General features: G+C 36.2%; 1 protein-coding gene across 1 annotated transcript in view; it reads right to left on the bottom strand.

The window, feature by feature from the left end:
* Positions 1-4,493: 4,493 nt before the first annotated feature.
* The window catches only part of LOC115301925 (transmembrane protease serine 11D-like), a gene marked incomplete at its 5' end in the record, with an annotated part of 32,426 nt that continues 18,956 nt past the window's right edge, over positions 4,494-17,963 (bottom strand). The window contains 5 exons of the mRNA XM_029951946.1: positions 4,494-4,655; positions 8,033-8,171; positions 9,277-9,540; positions 14,971-15,148; positions 17,866-17,904. Coding sequence (XP_029807806.1) covers positions 4,494-4,655; positions 8,033-8,171; positions 9,277-9,540; positions 14,971-15,148; positions 17,866-17,904 — 782 coding nt within the window. The remainder of the gene's footprint in view (positions 4,656-8,032; positions 8,172-9,276; positions 9,541-14,970; positions 15,149-17,865; positions 17,905-17,963) is intronic.

Here is a 17,963-nt window from a genome sequence, read left to right as displayed (position 1 = left end):
TGCTTATGTGTGCCCATTTCTAGTGTCACTTTGGATGGAATTGCTATTTCCTTAAGTTTATTATAGCAGTTTACACCACTTCCTCCTTGCCAGTTCTTGATATTGTCAGACTTTCAATTTTTATCCACTGATGTGTAGTTGTGGTATAATATAATGTTTTTATTTTTTAATTTTCTTTGTTCCTAATGAGGTTGAGCCCCTTTTATTGCATTTACTAGCCATTCAGATTCCTTTTTTCTGATATACCTGTTCTAATCTTTTGTCCATTTTTTTTTTTTACCAAATTACCTCTTTTCCTTATTTATTTGTAGCAATGCCCCATACACTTTAGGTATGAGCCACTTAACTACATGTATTGTAAGTATCTTCCCTCATTCTGTCCTTTCCTCTTTTTATTTAATAGTATATGTTGAATAATAAGTTTTTAATTTTAATAAAATAAAATTGAACACATTTTTCTTTAAGTGCTTTTTTTGTTGTTGTTGTGATACTAAAATAACTTTTTTCATCTTAAGACATCAGTATATTTCTAGAAATCATCAATACATTTCCTTATTTCTAAAAGCTAAATTTCCCATCCTCTCTTTTAGTCATCCAAATGGATTTTGTCCCCTACTTTCCTGAAAGTGTAATGCCATCAAATTCATATTTGCAGTTCAATCCCTTCTCTGAGCTACAGATGTGAATTTACACTTGTTTGCCTGACCTGACTGTGTATACATTTCAAATGTAACAGATTCAGAAAGAAACTTCTGATTCCCCATCTTCAAACTGGATTCGTCTCCCAAATTTTCCTTTCAGTTAATCAGGCTCAACATTTGAGTCAACCTTGATTACTCTCAGCCCCCAAGTCTAGTCTATCAGAAATTTCTGCTGTTTCTTTCTACAAATATTTCCTGCATTCAAGTACTTTTCACTATCTTCACTATTAGCTCCTCAATCCAAGTCAATTCCATCATTTTCCTGGTTCCTGAATAGTCTTCTGATTCATCTCCCTTTTACCTTTCTTCTATTATAATTGTTTCTCTTGGAGTAGTCATATTAATCTTTAGAAAATGGAAAATTGATCATATAAGGCAGCAGAAAGTGCCAAGCCTTAAGAGTCTACTTGGCAGTTCTTTTGTGGAGAACCAATTACATAAATTGTTTTAGATTGTTTTTTGTAAATCATAATGTTCACAAATACTCAGGCAGGGACATGATTTTTAAGGAGTTTATTTGTTATAAGGTATACCAACAATTTGTGTTTATATTTCACCAAGCTGGTTAAATTTGTCACTTCTTTTTCTTGAATAAGTGACTTCAATGTAGGTTACTTCACACGAGGAAATAGAAGATTTCATCACAATGCATGTAGCTGTTCTGATACCCACGTGTTGCGATTCTCCTCCAAAATCTTGCCCTCAAATTTAGAATAAAATCAAAACTTCTTTGTATGGCCCATGTGCCTATTTCTTCAACCTTCTCTAATACCAGTTTCTCTGGAGTAGTTTTAGTCCAACCACATTGACTTCTTACTGTACCTCGAACTCATAAATTTGTCACCTCAGGACTTTTATACTTGCTTGTTTCTCTGCCTGGCTTGCTCTTTCCTAGAAGGTGGCTTGGCTGGCTCAGAATGATGTGTGGCACATTATAAGTGCTCAAAAGATATTGATAAATAAATGGATGGGTGAAACAATGAATGACTGGTTAGATGGATGAATTTTGTAGGGAAAAACCCTCTTATTAGTGTGCTACATGATTTTTATAGCAGTAGTAATATCAGTCTAATTTGTTCGATTGGAGGTTAAAGGTAGAGGTGGCCTTGGAAAATGCCCTGAGAGTTCTGTTTGCTTTTTGAATTCCTTGGGCTTTTTTCCCTCCAAAATGGATTTCTATTTTTTCTTTTTGAATTTTGGTTGATTTGATTTCTTTACTCTAGATGATTTGTGTTTTATGGTTGCATACCAGCTTAAACAATGTCCCAATACTCTGAAATTCCTCTTTCTCTCAGCGATCTCATGCTTCCCCCAAACTATTTCCTTATCGTGATAGAATCTTAGCCTGGAGGGGACCATGGAAATGATCTGTTTTTAAGCCTGACTTTTTGCAGAAATCCTCTAAAACATTTGCAGATGATCATCTAAGCTTCTGCCTAAGTATCTCCCTTGATCTGTTTTTCCCATAGGAGGTTAATCAAACTGATTGATTAGAAACGAAAAGGACTGTATTGAGATTTGGATTATATAGACATATGAAAAATATAAAGAAAAAACCCATTTTGGATCTATTTGAACCATTTAATATTTAGCAAATTGGAATATAGCAACTGAATTGTGTAAATTCGAGCCTGTGACAGATTTAGATAAACAATCTAATGGAATCTTCGTTCCATCCTCATATAAACTACAGAGTAATTATTATTCATGGCAAAGTGATGCTCTGGAAGACTCACTTTTGATATTATAAAAGATTTCCCCTGAATCTTCTAGGACCTCTTATAAATATTAAAATTGCTTTCATGGAGTTAACTTAGCTCTCAGGAAAATGAAACCCATCAGTGCATTAAAAATAAAGAAAGAAAGAAGGTCCTCAGGTCTCCCTTCTCTTCATAAAAGTAAACATATTTGTTAAATAATATTTTATCTTCAATAAGTTGAGTTTGTTCTACTTTCTGTTAAATAAGTATATAGCTTTCAATACATAGGAATAAATTAAAATGTTTATGAGTATGTGAGGGAATGTATACACACACATGTACACACCAACACACCTATACACAAAAACACATTCCCCATGAGGCTTACTCAGAATTACCAGTTTAAGTTGTCCTCACAGGGTGAGACCAGGGAGTGGCAAGCTGGACGCTTGCCTCAGTTACAGAGCTTGATTATAAGGCAGCAGAAAGTACCAAGCCTTTAGAGTCTGCTTGGCATTTCTCTTGTTGGAGAACCAATTAAATAAATTGTTTTGGATTCTTTCATAAATTATAACTTCCATAAATTCTTAGGTGGGGAAATCATTTTAAAAGACTTTATTTGAAATGAGGTGTACCAATAATTTGCACATTTCACCAAGTTGGTTAAACTTTCAACTTCTTTTCCTTAAAAGTAAATGACTTCCCTGAGGGTATCTTCACAGTTTAGGTGAGGAAATGCAAGTTTTCATCGCAATGCATGTTGTAGTTCTGATACCTGGGTGTTGTGAGTTAGCTTTTAGAAGGAGGACACCCTGACACATGGACTGTCATGAGTAACCAAGCTGTAATTAACGTCAGGATCCCATAAAAATTCAGTCACATTCATGATTCAGACTATATAAATTACTGTGCCATTAAATTTTAATGGATTTTATTTACATCCATTGGCAATGTGTGGGTAAGGGAGAGAAAGGGAGAAAAAAGGAAAGAGAAACGTTCCTTTTCTAAGACAGTTTTATTGAAATTAAACTGTTTAACTTTTCTCTTTGCAAGACAACTCTTTGCATATGACTTTAAATTCATTACTTGATTTAGCTATTGAGGGTCCTTATATTCTCAAACATAACTGCCACTGTGATCTTTAGTTCTTAAGATTACTCCTATTTAGTTTTTCAAAAGCTCCGTATTGTTGGAAGTTACTTTAGAAGATTGCATAGGTATATATCATCAGTTTACAGAGGAAGTAAATTCTTTCTTTCACATAGGTGAGAGATGTTTTTTAAAGTTTATTTATTTATTTTGAGAGAGAGAGAGCAAGTTGGGGAGGGGAAGAGAGAGAGAGGGAGAGAGAGCTTAGAGCCTGACACAGGGCTTGATCTCATGAAGTGTGAGATCATGACCTGAGCTGAAACCAGGAGTCAGACGCTTACCTGACTGAGCCACCCAGACTCAGATATTTTTAATAAAAGTCATCATAAAAATTATAATTCTTTGGGTCTCAGTTGAGGAGTGACTATTTTAGCTTTGATCTTAAATACCTGAAATTCATCAGTTTCTATGGGAGTGTGTTCTTATAGGGTAATTAAGATTGTTGTACAATGACCTCACATATTTAATTTTAGGACTTACACCACCCATAGAATATTGAGTAACCAGAAATTTCAAATATTTTTATTTCCTCATGGTATTCTTTCTGTCTTGAATATTATTTTACCACTCCTTCCTTAGCAAGTTTCTATACTTTGCTCACTTAACAGCTTCAAGGAGACTTTTCAGAGAAGCCTCCTCTGATACTGTAGACTTATCCAGATTCCTCTAGTGTCTACTCTCAGGGTACCCATTTTTCTCACTACTTTGTTACCTCTGTAACTAGTTTCCATGTTTCCCCTGGCATACAGCCACAATACTATGCAACATTCATACAGCTTTCTTAAGAAAACAAAATCCGTAGTAATAAAGAACAAAGTGTTTGTGAAAGGATATTTATGTGACAGGGTGTTAAAATTCAGTTTCTTTTGCAGCTGAAAGGCAAGATTTTAGAATTTTAGACATACATCTGCATACAGACTTTGCCAGGAGATGCCTTTATTGCTCAAACCCCAGTTTTTTCAGTTATCCAGTCACGGTAGGCTGTCACCCGCGTGTATACACCTGGCTTATCTGGCAGACCACATTCGTCCCCCCAGCTTACTATCCCCACAAGGAACCAAAGCCGACGTGAGTCCTCTTGAACTAGTGGGCCACCAGAGTCACCCTAAAAGGAAACACAATGATTATTTAAGTGTGAGGCAACCCTGAAGGATTGAGGAGTTTCTATCAGTAGAAGTCACACCCATTATGACAGTAAATGTAATCTGGCATTTCCTGTTGAAATGTTATACCAAGTTGAAAAATTATACCAATTTCATGTGAAAATTACCAAAATCCTTTAAGAACATACATTGTTCCTTCCACAGGTGTGAGAAGATGAGGAGCATGTTTCCCAGACTGTCCTTAGTCATCTGGCTGACTGTTTCCCATCCCACACTTTACCTCCTCCAGGAAGCCTTCCCTAGACCTATGCCTTCTTCCCCACTGCCACCCCTTCAGGTTTTGGGCTGGATTAGTTTTTCATTGCCTGTGTCCCACATCTTGTGTGTATCTCTCTCACTGCTTCTATATTATTTTACATAAACACATTGTATGCCTATTTGAACTTACTCCCTTGCACCACTTCCCCTTGTGATATCCCCACATTGCTGGAAAACTCGCAGCATTTAGGATACTTGTTCAGTGTCTGTTTTTCTGGTTATTCTGTAAAGTCTGCCATATTAGGTCATACCTATTCTGGACACTACTATATCCCAAGCTTCTAGCTCACAGGAGATGCTTAGGAAATATTTGTTGAATGGATAAATTTTCATATGTTTCATTCATCTTCCTATTCATAACACCCTGCATGGTGTCTGTTGCATAACAATATCTCATCAAAAAGTGTTCTTTGGTGAATAATCAAAAAGAAGTTTATAAGGCAATGAGTAATACACTCCTTATGAAACACTGGCCAATTATAATAAACTAACCAACAAATGTAATAATCTAGTTGGAGAGACAAATTTAATCCATTTTACATGCTGCATGATAGACTGATTCTGTGGGTTCTGGAGTTAGATAGCCTGGGTTGGAATCCTCTACTTTTCAGTCATATGACCCTTTAGTAACCTGTGTAATAGATTTCTGTGGTCTCAGTCTCCTCATCTGTGAATAGTGTTTCTATATGTTTGAATGAGTTTTATACAGGTAACACTTTGAGTACAGCCTGGCATATAGTCTGTGCTAAGAAAAGTCAGCTGTTACCGAGTGTGCTTTTAGAATAGTTTGCCGTTCATCTGACTGATCTTAGTAGCTAGCTCTTCTAATTATTGGTCTAGATTGGGAGAAGGGTCAGTGTGTGAGTCACCAGTTGCATGGCAAGCACTGCACGGAGCTGATTGGCACCTGCCTCTTTTGGGTTGTGTGTTCGTGCTCCTCTTGCCCAGTTCTTTTTCATCATTGCGCTTTTGCTGCTATTCTTTCTAGTAAGAGATTTCTCTGCATAATATCTAACTAACTAAGAGTGGGCCAGCAGATGTTGAACTAAGAGGGACATGTAATTTATCCTGTATTTGGACAGCTTCACTTCCTATTGGGCAGGCATTTCAGCTTGTGTTTCCTCTTCTAGACTGTAGCTTGGATGAGTGCAGGGAACAACGTTGTTTGCTAGCACTGTATCTGGTGCTAGCTAGTTTCTTGGAAATTGATAAATAGTTCCTCTCCACAGAAAACAATTCATAAAGTTTCTATGAATAAATGAACAAGTATGATCTCATAAACTCTTTTGCAATGCGCTAGTTCTTTTTGACGCACAAACTCTATGCATTACAGTATTTCAGCTGAAAATCAGTGAGGTCTGGAGTGGAACAGATAGGGGAAGGTTCATGATGATTTATGGCTTGATCTGGGCTTGAGGGGAAGAGCGGAAATTGTGTATGCAGAAGGTAAAGGACATCTTGAGTAAAGCATAAGTAATGCCCTTTTATATTTCATATGATTCCCTAAGTCAATTCTAATTAATGCTCTAGGTATAGCCAGCATTGTCAATATAGATGTGTATTATTTATTTGGTGAATTTTTTTGAAAACTATGAAGTTTGAGAATTTCTTGTTATAGAACTAGCAATAAAAAAGAAATAGGAAGTAGAACAAGAAGTGTTCCTTATCACAAAGATATCTCCACTTAAAGGGAACAAAGGGCTAATGGGTATTTAATGGTTTCTTGAAAATTGACAAACATTTCCTCTCCATTTACACACAACTTGTAGTCAGTAAAAAATGTTTCATTTTGGGTAAAATGCCTAAAATTAAAAAAAAAACTATGGAAGACATACTTCTTATCCACTTTTTCAAGAATATGAGAACTAAACTAGTAATGTTTGCAAACCATAAGAGACTCTCAAAGATAGAGAACAAACTAAGGGTTGGTGGAGGGAGATGGGTGGGGGGATGGGCTAGATGGGTGATGGGCATTAAGGAGAACTGTGATGTGTGGGTGTTGTATGTAAGTGATAAATCACTAAATTCTACACCTGAAACCAATTTTACCATATATGTCAACTAGAATTTAAATAAAAAATTGAAATTAAAAAATTTCAGCAATGTTTGAGGAAAGAATAAACCTGATTTTTCTGTGTACTGTTTCCCCCACCCCCAAAACAGCAGCAGATTCCTCAAGAAAAGATTAATTTTTCCTAATTCCAGAAATATAATTTCTGATACTGAGTAGTTATTGCTATTACTATATGGGGTTGGATATCAGACATGGGATCAAAATCTATTAAAGGACATATCCACGTTAATTGCTTAGATAATTTCATTAAAATGTTAGTATTAAAATCCTATTCTAATTACTTTAAAGTAAGAATTTCATAGTTATTTACATTTTTATCTTTGATTAAAAATGACAGGCCTGATCTCAATAGTTCCCCCCTCCCTCATTTGTACTGTTCTACAATTATAGAAACTGTTATGACTGAAATAACTAAGCTTTTTGTTTACATTTTTTTATCTTCAAGGTACTGATATTCAGGTGTTATTTATATTAAAACATCAGTTGTTGTCTGTGACTTTTAGCTGAGCAATTAGCTTATTTACACTTTTATAGTAATTAAAAGTTTGAGATTGAAGTTATTAATATCAGTGTTCGCAGTCTAGATTAACAGCAAAAATAGCCAAGATACCTAAGATTTCTTTGTTGCTTAACATATGCCAGACATATTCAACCTTCAGCTAATCTTTAGTGTTATCTAAAAAGCTAGGTACTATTATTACCCTCTTTTTATAGATAAAAGGATTGGTTATAGGGGTCAGGGAGTTCAAAAAGAGTTCTGACTTGTTTTTGAGCTTAGATGGTTTATCACTCAGAAATCTGGTTTCTCAAAATTAATGTTGGATCAACTTCATAATAGAATTTTAACTGTACAATCTAGATAACAAACGTTTGGAGGATCAGGGCTGAATATTACAATTATGTTACCTCTATGCTTATCACAGTATCATGTGCCAATAAATGCTTATGAACTTGGATGGTGACATGATAGCATTGTTTTGAACTTACTCGGCATGCATCCACTCCACCTTGAGGTAGTCCAGCACATAGCATTCCAGACAAGACAGCACCATTGTAACTTCTTGGTGCGTTACATACATCATTACTTATTATTCTGACCTGTGCTTGCTGTAGATCTGGAACTGTGCTACCTGTAAAGTATAAAGTAGAAGTGAAATGGGTAAATTAATGATTCTGTGTCAAATACAGGAAGGAAAAAGTATACTCCAAAACACTATATCTTATTTAGCAAAGCAGGTTATTGAAGATATGCTGGGAGTTTCTTTTTAGCAAAATGCCAATAGTACAGAAGAATAACCCCTTTATACAGATCAATTTTATTTTTTGCCTTACTTTGTGATGCAGTGCCTCTTGGACCTCAAGAGCAAAACACATCTGTTTTTTTTTAGATTGACTAGCAGCATTTAAGTTATTCACTGACTGATTTTGAATTGGAAAATTACATATTGAGTAACCTTTAATCTAGCAATGAAAGAGAAACCAGTCTGGTTTCAAGGATAAAGAAATATTTTATTTATATTGATGTTTCTTCAAAATGGCAGTGCCATTTTTGTGATTGGCACATATTTATCTATTACAGCAAATTACTTTGGGTGGTGAAAACACAATGAGGTATCTTCTAGGACAATTAAGACTTCATATTGTTTCTTGGAAACCAATCTATAGCATGAGCTGAAGCATGTGGAAATTATTTATGCTATGTCCTTCCACACCCTGGTTGATATTCTCTTCACCATGGCCCTATCTGTTCTTTTACATTGCTGTCATTTTTATTTCTACTTTATTCATTCAATAAATAAGAGTGAGTAATGTTTATGTGTGTGGAGTTTCTTGCGCTAGAGACAGAATTCACTTAATCTCAGAATACCTTAATGATTGTTAATACTTCAAAGGGTGTTAAAACGCTTAGAGAATGTCTATCCAAATCTTTTCAAAGTAAAAAATTTTCTTTATATGAGAGACATTGAGATCTATGGTGCATTGAAGAACTCATGTTTCTTCATCATTTTTATTTTATGTTTCCCTGTTACTACGTTTGAGTATTCCCCGTAGTTTCTAGGGACACTGCTTTGCTTTGCTGAGGAAACTTAGTAATAACTAGAAGTTGGACTCATCAGAATATGAGATAGTTCCTTCCACAGAACATGTCCTTCATGTGTTTCCTAATTAAAAAAAAATTACATAACAGCCAGTCCCAGGAGATTTTGTTGTTGTTATTTTCCCCGAGACACTTACCACCATATTCTTGAGATCCCCATCCTGTTACATAAGCAATAGAACCAGGTTGAATATTCAGGGTAGCCTCTGGGAGACACACCCTATGGATATTTTTGGTAAAGTTGATGTCTCTGTCAAGTTGTATAGCTGCAATATCATTTTCATGAGTTGCAGGGTTATAATTGCTATGGATTATAATAGTCCTTACTCCTCTTCTCTGTTTAGGAAAAGTTGTTGAAACATCAAAGGTGACAGTCCATTGACGAGGATTAGAGTAGCTAAAAAATATGAAAATGTGTTTTGAATAGTGAATTTATTAGCATTTCAAATATTTGAATTTTGTGCTTGCCATCCCTTCCCCAGCTAGCAACTATTTGATCAATATCTCTTTGGTATATATTTTCTGGATAATTTGTCTAAAGGGTTTGTGGATTGAAGTCTTGATTAACTCATTGTGGCTCTTAAGTGTGAATAAAAATAAAATATTCTATACAATAATTTAAGAGTTTTGTCTAGTTTAGATATAGATGATATAGAAATAAAAATTATATGTCCAGGAAATAATCTTATAATGTATAGTAACGTATGTAAGAGTGAATGCTAATTAAAAATTCTAAAGTAAAAAGTAGTTTGCAATAAGTCTCTTTATAGAGTTTTGCTCAGTCTCCTTATAGAGGTTTTAAAGCTATTGTTCTCTTCCTTCCCTGCCTTTCTTTTCTTTCTTCCAGCAAATGAATAAGAACATGATTTTGGAACCAGTGATAATTAGATTTAAAATTTGGCTATGCCATATATTAACTATGTTATTTAGGGCAACTTATTTTCATATCTCTAATCCTCAGTTTATTTTTGTACAAAATGCAATTTATTATATGTTCTCACACAGTTGTAAGTATTGAAACAAGTGTGTCAAGCACAGTGTTTGGCATGCAAGGTATGCACTCAGTGGAAATAACTATTATTTGCATTAGTTATAGTTGAACAAGTCATTACTAGATGTTCACTTTGTATAAGAAACAATATGAGTCTCTAAAAGTATAAATAACTATGCTCTAGGAATCAAACAACAATCCAGATTGGCAAGGAGGAAGTGCAGCTTTCCCTATTTGCAGATGACATGATACTATATATAGAAAACCTTAAGGACTCCCCCCAAAACTGCTGGCAGTAATAAACAAATAAAGTCCCACGATACAAAATCAACATACAGAAATTTCTTTCATTTCTATACATCAATAATGAAGCAGGAAAAAAGAGAAATTAGGAATCAATCTCATTTACAATTGCACCCAAAACAGTAAGATACCTAGGAATAAACCTAACCAAAGAGGTAAAAAATCTGTACACTGAAAACTGCAGAAAGCTTTCAAAAGAAATTGAAGAAGACACAAAGAAATGGAGACATTCCATGCTCATGTATTGGAAGAACAAATATTGTTAAACTGTCTATATTACCTAAAGCAATCTCTGTATTCAGTGCAATCCCTATTGAAATAACAGCAGCATTCTTCACAGAACTAGAACAAATTATTCTAAAATTTGTATGGAACTAGAAAAGACCCCAAATAAGCCAAAATAATGTTGGAAATGAAAAACAAAACTGGAGGCATCACAATTCTGGATTTCAAGCTGCATTACAAAGCTATAATCATCAAGACAGAATGGTACTGGAACAAAAACAAGACACCTAGATCAACAGAAGAGAGAACCCAGAAATGGGCCCACAAATGTATGGCCAACTAATCTCCAACAAAGCAGGAAGGAATATCCAGTGGGAAAAAGACTATCTCTTCAACAGTTACTGTTAGAAAAACTGGACAGAAACATGCAGAAGAATGATCATGGCCCAATTTCTTACACCATACACAAAAATAAATTCTAAATGGATGGAAGACCTTAGTGTGAGACCTGAAGCCATAAACACCCTAGACGAGAACACAGGTGGTAACTTCTTTGACATCAGCCATAGAAGCTTCTTTCTAGACATGTTTCCTTTAAAAAAAATTTTTTTAATGTTTATTTATTTTTGAGAGAGAGAGCAAGCATGAGCAGGGGAGGGGCAGAGAGAGAGGGAGACACAGAATCTGAAGCAGGCTCCAGACTGAGCTGTCAGCACAGAGCCAGCACGAGGCTCAAACCCATGAACCATGAGATCATGACCTGAGCTGAAGCCGGACACTTAAACCACTGAGCCACCCAGGTGCCCCACTAGCCATGTTTCCTGGGGCAAGGGAAACAAAAACAAAAATAAACTATTGGGATTACATTGAAATAAAAGGCTTCTGCACAGTGAAGGAAAACTAAAAGGAAACCATCAGAATGGGAGAAGATATCTGCCAATGATATATTCGATAAAGGGTTAATATCCAAAACATATAAAGAAATTATAAATCTCAACACTCAAAAAACAAATAACCCAATTGAAAAATGAGCAGAAGACACGAACAGACATTTTTCCAAAGAGGACATACAGATGGCCAGCAGACAGGTGAAAAGATGTTCAGCATCACTGGTAATCAGGGAAATACAAATCAAAATTACAATAAGATATCACCTCACACTTGTTAGAATGGCTAAAATCAACAACACAAGAAATAACAGGTGTTGGTCAGGATATGGAGAAAGGGGAATGCTTTTGCATTGTTGATGGGAATATAAACTAGTGCAGCCACTCTGGTTTCCTTAAAAAGTTAAAAATAGGAATACCCTGGGGTACCTGGGTGGCTTAGTTGATGAAGCATCATACTTCAGTTCAGGTCATGGTCTCACGGTTCATGAGTTTGGGTCCTATGTTAGGCTCTGTGCTGACAGTTTAGAGCCTGGACCCTGCATCAGATTCTGTGTCTCCCTCTCTCTCTGTCCCTTCCCCTCTCATCTTCTGTTTCTCCCCTCTCAAAAATAAGTAAACATTAAAAAATTAAAAAAAATAGGACTATCCTATGATCTAGCAATCACACTACTAGGTATTTACCCAAAAAGTACAAAAATACTAATTCAAAGGGATACATCCACCCTAATGTTTATAGCAACAATATCTACAATAGCCACATTATAGAAACAGCCCAAATGTTCATCAACTGATGAATGGATAGAGAAGAGGTGGTGTGCATGTGTGTGCATGCACACACACACACACACACACACACACACACACACACACTGGAATGTTACTCAGCCATTAAAAAAAAACATCTTGCCCTTTGCAATGATGTGAATAGAGCTAGAGAGTATTATGCTAAATGAAATAAGTCAGAGAAAGACAAATACTATATGATTTCACTCATATGTGGAATTTAAGAAACAAAACAAATGAGCAAAAGGGGAAAAAGGAGAGGAAAAAGAGGCAATCTAAGAAACAGACTCTTAACTATAGAGAACAAACTGATGGTTATTAGAGGGGAAGTGGGTGGGGGATGGGTTAAATAGATGATCAGGAGTAAGGAGTGCACTTGTCGTGATGAGCACCAGGAGTTGTATGGAAGTGTTGAATCACGGACACTAGTATTACACTGTATGCTAACTTACTGGACTTTAAAAGTATAAATAACTATGATCTCTTTTTGTGAGCAGCTCCACACGCTAATGGAGACTCAGACAATTAATTATCCTAAATCACAGGGACTACTGCTAAAGACAATTGAGCAGATTTCTGTGGGAGTATCATGGGAGAGAGAAGAAAGCATCAGGGAAGGCTTCATAGAGGAAGTGATAACAGTCTTCTCTTGGACTCTTGGAAGGCCCCATCACATCTATGTATCTTGATGTAAGGTTGGCCATGTCCCCAAAAATCCTTGTTGATGGGTACTCAGTAACAATCAGGCCTACTGGAAGAGTGCCAGTGTAGGGGTCACATAGTTTGTTAGCTCTCCTGGATCAATTTAGTAGTGAACAGAAGAATTGGGAGGTAAAATTCAAAGATGTTCCAAGCATTTAAAATCATGAATTATGGGGTCCCTCAGGGGCTCAGTTGGTTAGGTGTCTGGCTCTTGATCTCAGCTCAGGTCATGCTCTCATGGTTTGTGGGATCTGTGCTGACAGTGCAGAGCCTACTTGGGATTCTCTGTTTCCCGCTCTCTTTCCCCACTCACTCTTTGTCTCTCAAAATAAATAAATTTAAAAAAGAGTTAACAACATGAAGTACTTTGGTAATCATTGATATTTATAATGGTGACTTTCATTATAGTGATATCCTTTACTTAGCTTTTGATAGTTGGGTTTGCATAGGGCTTAGAATCCAGACTGTTTACACATTACATCCTTGATTATCCTAAGTGCCTACTAAGTCCAAGTATTTGCATTTCTGGTTCCCAAACTCAGAAGTGATTAAAATCAATTAGTTCTACAGTTGTTCTTTGGCCTTTCATGTGGCAATAAAGACTGAACCTTGAGCTCCAGCCAGATTGCATTATTCCCTTCCTACTTTTTCAGGTTTAAGAGCATTTTTTAAAATCTTCTTCTTCTCCCTAAAATGTTAATATCTCTTCCTCTATTTCCTTCTATTGGAATTCTGAAAAATCTTCACTATTTCTAAGAAGTCCTTTGCAGATTTGAGGGTACTGCTGTATAATGTAGTGCCTGTTACAAAATTATTAAGAGGGAGTAAAGTTTAACAAGACTAGTGCACAATGCTCTTAAGCCTGAAAAAGTAGGCAGAATCCAGGGCAAGAGAAGAAAGCAGTCTGGTTGGAGCTCAATGTTCATGCTTTGAAAAAGAAATCTGGATTGATTGGATAGGAAGGCTCTGGATGTGTAGTAAGTTGGATTTTAGACTGTGGATAGTGCGTGAGTCTGAGAAAAGAATAGATATGGTGAGAGGCACATTTGAGTTTAGACATCTTCACTTTTCTGAGTGAGTGTTTGAGATGAATTCCCAGCAACTAGAATGCTCCAGTAATAAGGTGTGTAGAAACCTTACAGATTTTAGTCATCTAGTCCTTCTATCATGAGTAAGTTTATGCATCCTACTCTCCACTGGCAGTTTATTACCCTCACGTTAGCAAAATCCTTTAGTGACATCAGTGAAGGATTTTCTAAAAGTTGTTTAAATTCATTTTATTTATGCTACTCACTGTTATTGATCATTATTTTTGTGCATGTCTATCTCCAGCATTAGAATGTAGGCTCCCTTGAAGTATAGGCAGTGTTTAATTAACTTCTGTGATAATACTATGCTCATAGTAGATACTCAATAATTGTTTTGAAAGAATTAGTTAATGACATAAGGGAGTCTCAGATCAGCCATGAGTCTGCTGATAAGCTTATATAATGTATTGTGCAAATTTCCTACAGTAACTCATCTTGCTAATACTTAACATATGTTTGCATTACTGTATTTAATCCTATCAATAACACTAAGACACAGATAATAGTATCTCCCTAATTTGGAAAAAAAGGCTTATAAAGGTTCAGTAAATTTCTCAAGTTTTCATGGCTAGGATTTAAACTAAACAAGCTGACATATAAATCGTGTTTTTTTTTTTTTTACCATGATGGCACACTATTACCTGAAAAAGAAAAATAGTATTAAATTAGTCAGCTGAAGGAGGAAAAAAATGTTTCTGCTATCATGAATAGGAAGAAAAACTCATCAAGTTTTTTTTTCACATGCAGTTATCTCTAGCATAATCCAATCATGTTCAGTCCAGGGTGGAGTCCTGTATCTGTCTCTCCTCGTTGTTCCCAGGTGGGGAGGCAAGCTGTGGCCTTACCTTCGGAAGCAGTGAGCTGCTGTCAGGACCCACACGCTACTGATCAGGACGCCTCCACAGTGGTGAACATTATTTGTCTGTAGACTGACTTGCCAGGGCCAGTCTCCTTCCTCAGCCTTAGTGCCTCCCAGGATCCGCTCCGCAGACAGAGTTATTAGGTCTGTACGGGCCCCACATCCTAGTAATAAAATGGCATTAATGTGTTGGGAAGATCATGATTCATTTATATTTGGGAGATGCTGCCAGAGTCTCTCCATCTTTTACAGCTTTTCTGTCTTTTGTGTATTTGTCCTTAGAACCAGCTAGTTTTTCCAAAAGTGTGATTAGTATGTTGTTTTTTAGAATACCTTTGTGACTACTGTTGCCTATAGACTGCATTTTAGAGAATATTTCTGAACTTAATAGCCACAGAGACTTCAAATTCTGGAGCAACTTTAGAGTTCTCTGGAATTCTTCATGAATGGGGGTTAAGATAGGTTTGTGCTGGCCATAATTTCACTAGGAAATTTTCATCTTCTCCATAGCTTTGCTAGTCAAAATTATTGTCTGTGGGCTTGCCTTACGGGTATATCCTGGAAGTTTATTAGAAGTGTTGACATGTTGACACTCTATAGAAATCATTTAAGGGTCTATCAATGGATGAATTGGTCAAGAGAATGGTGATATTATTCAGCCTTAAAAAGGAAGGAAATCCTGTTGTTTGCAACAATATAGATGAGCCTGGAAGGTATCATGCTAAGTAAAACAATCCAGACAAAGACAAATACTGCATGGTACTCATCTGTGTAATCTTAAAAAAACAAAGAAAAAGTCAAACTTCTAGAAAGAAAGAGTAGAAAGTAATTGCCAGGATGGGAGAAATGCGGAGAATTTGGTAAAATGGGACAAACATTCAGCCAAAGGTGAATAAGGTCTGAGGATCTAGTGCAAAACATGATGATTACAGTTGGTAACACCATTGTATAACTGAAATTTTCTAGGAGTATAGAACTTAAATGTTCTCATCAAAAAAAAAAGGGTGGGGTAAATATGAGAGGCAATGGATATGTTAACTAGGTGGGAAGTCATTTTATAATGTATAACAAATCATAATGTTGTGCATCTTAAATATCTTCCAGTTTTGTCAACTATGCTTCAAAGCTGGAAAAAAATTGACTCTAAGGATCACACTAGGAAAAAAATCAGAAGCTGCATTCCCCTCTTCCCCAAATTTGTTGTGGAATAATTGACAAATGTAATTCTATATACTTGAAGTGTACAGTGTGATGAGTTGATATCTATATACATTGTAGTTTGCCAAGATCAAGACAACCAACAGCTCCATCACATTACATAGTTAACTCTTCTTGTGTGCGTGTGATGAGCGTGCCTGAGACCTACTCAGCAGCTTCCAAGCATCAGTCCCGTATTATCAGCCATAGTCACCCTGCTGTATGGTAGATCCCAGAACTTATTAGAAGCTACATTCTTATGAGTGATTAATGTCCACATTGAAGTTGGAGGAAAACTGCTCTCATCAAGAAATCTCCATAGTGGTAATCCAGCTTATCATGGAAGTTCCAGTCTGCTTCCATAACTGACTGTATATTACCAAATGTGCCCTTTTTCAAGGCCATATTTCACAGAATATGCTTCAGGGTAACTGAGGGTTTCTAAGTGCCTAGATGAGGCTTATCTAAATGTCTTAAGAAAGAAAGCCCATGAACACTCCAGTGGCCAAAGCTGAAATGATCATTCAAGTCCTCTTAATCCCCATTCCTATGATTTTTTTTTCATTCAGTCTATTACTAAGAAATTAGAAGTAAGTCACTACCAACTTCTATTCTCAAGTAGTGACACTACTTCGATAAGACATCCATCCAAAGGCATTTTTTTTTTCTAACAGACCTCCAGACTTCCATTAAGAATACAAAAGCCACAGGGGCATCTGGCTGGCTCAGTCAGTTAAGCATCCTATTCTAGATTTTGGCTCAGGTCATGATCTCAGGGTTCTGAGATTGAGCCCCGTGTCCAGCTGGGCAATGGCAGTGTGGCTCTTCCTTAGGATTCTCTCTCTCCCCCTTTCTCTGTCCTTCCCCAGTGCTCTCTCTCTCTCTTGCTCACTCTCTCAAAGTAAATAAATAAACTTAGGGGGAAAAAAAGAATATTCATAGACTGTAAGTTCCTCTGCTGTACCCTTCAACCAAGTTCCCTAGTAAATCACTTAAGCACATTTTCATTAAAGAAGCATGAGTTAAATATAAAATGAAGTTGAAAAAGTTACCATTACCTTGTAACATCACCTAAATATCTGAGATAGACCAGCTATTGAGGTACATTGAACTAACTTCTAACTATATTTCATCAATCAGAGAAGTAAACAGCTGTTTTCTAGGGATTATATTTCTGGTATCCTAGCCTGAGAGTATACAGAATGGCATTGGAAAGTCATGACTTTTCCTTAAGATTTGAGACCTAAATCTAATAGCACTTTTTATAATTTTTTTTTACTGTACTTTTTGATTAACCTAATTCACAACAAAGCAAGCTATTCTGGTGGTTAGGAGAAGCCATATAAATGGTGTTACCAACCATAATTTACAAGTGGAAGGGAGTGCCACCATACAACTGGGGCAGGAAGAGCTTCCCAAAGTTGCCAAAAAAATTCTCCTGAGGTCAAACTCAACACAGAATGCCATTGCTGGCAGCTCCTTCCTCTAAAAGCAGGGGAAAACCTAAACATCTCTCTATGGGCCAGTGGAATCAGCAGTGTCTTAGCCCAACAACAGCCCACAGGTGTGAACTAAGACTAAAGACAAACCTTAATAGAAACTGCCTTGGCAAAGAGTGCAAATACTTGAATGTTCACTGTTTATGTTCTGTAAACCGTTTTTATAAGGTAGTTTTGAAACTTACCTTGAGTGAACATTTCCACTGTATCCTGGTCAGTAATTGCTGGTGTTAAAAAAAAGTGAGAGTAAGATCAATACAATAAGGATTTTATATTATTTCAC

Source organism: Suricata suricatta, chromosome 1 (genome assembly GCF_006229205.1).
Source record: "Suricata suricatta isolate VVHF042 chromosome 1, meerkat_22Aug2017_6uvM2_HiC, whole genome shotgun sequence".
Classification (NCBI taxonomy): domain Eukaryota; kingdom Metazoa; phylum Chordata; class Mammalia; order Carnivora; family Herpestidae; genus Suricata; species Suricata suricatta.
Note: the sequence above shows the minus strand (reverse complement) of the source record. Positions and strands in the feature narration are given on the sequence as shown.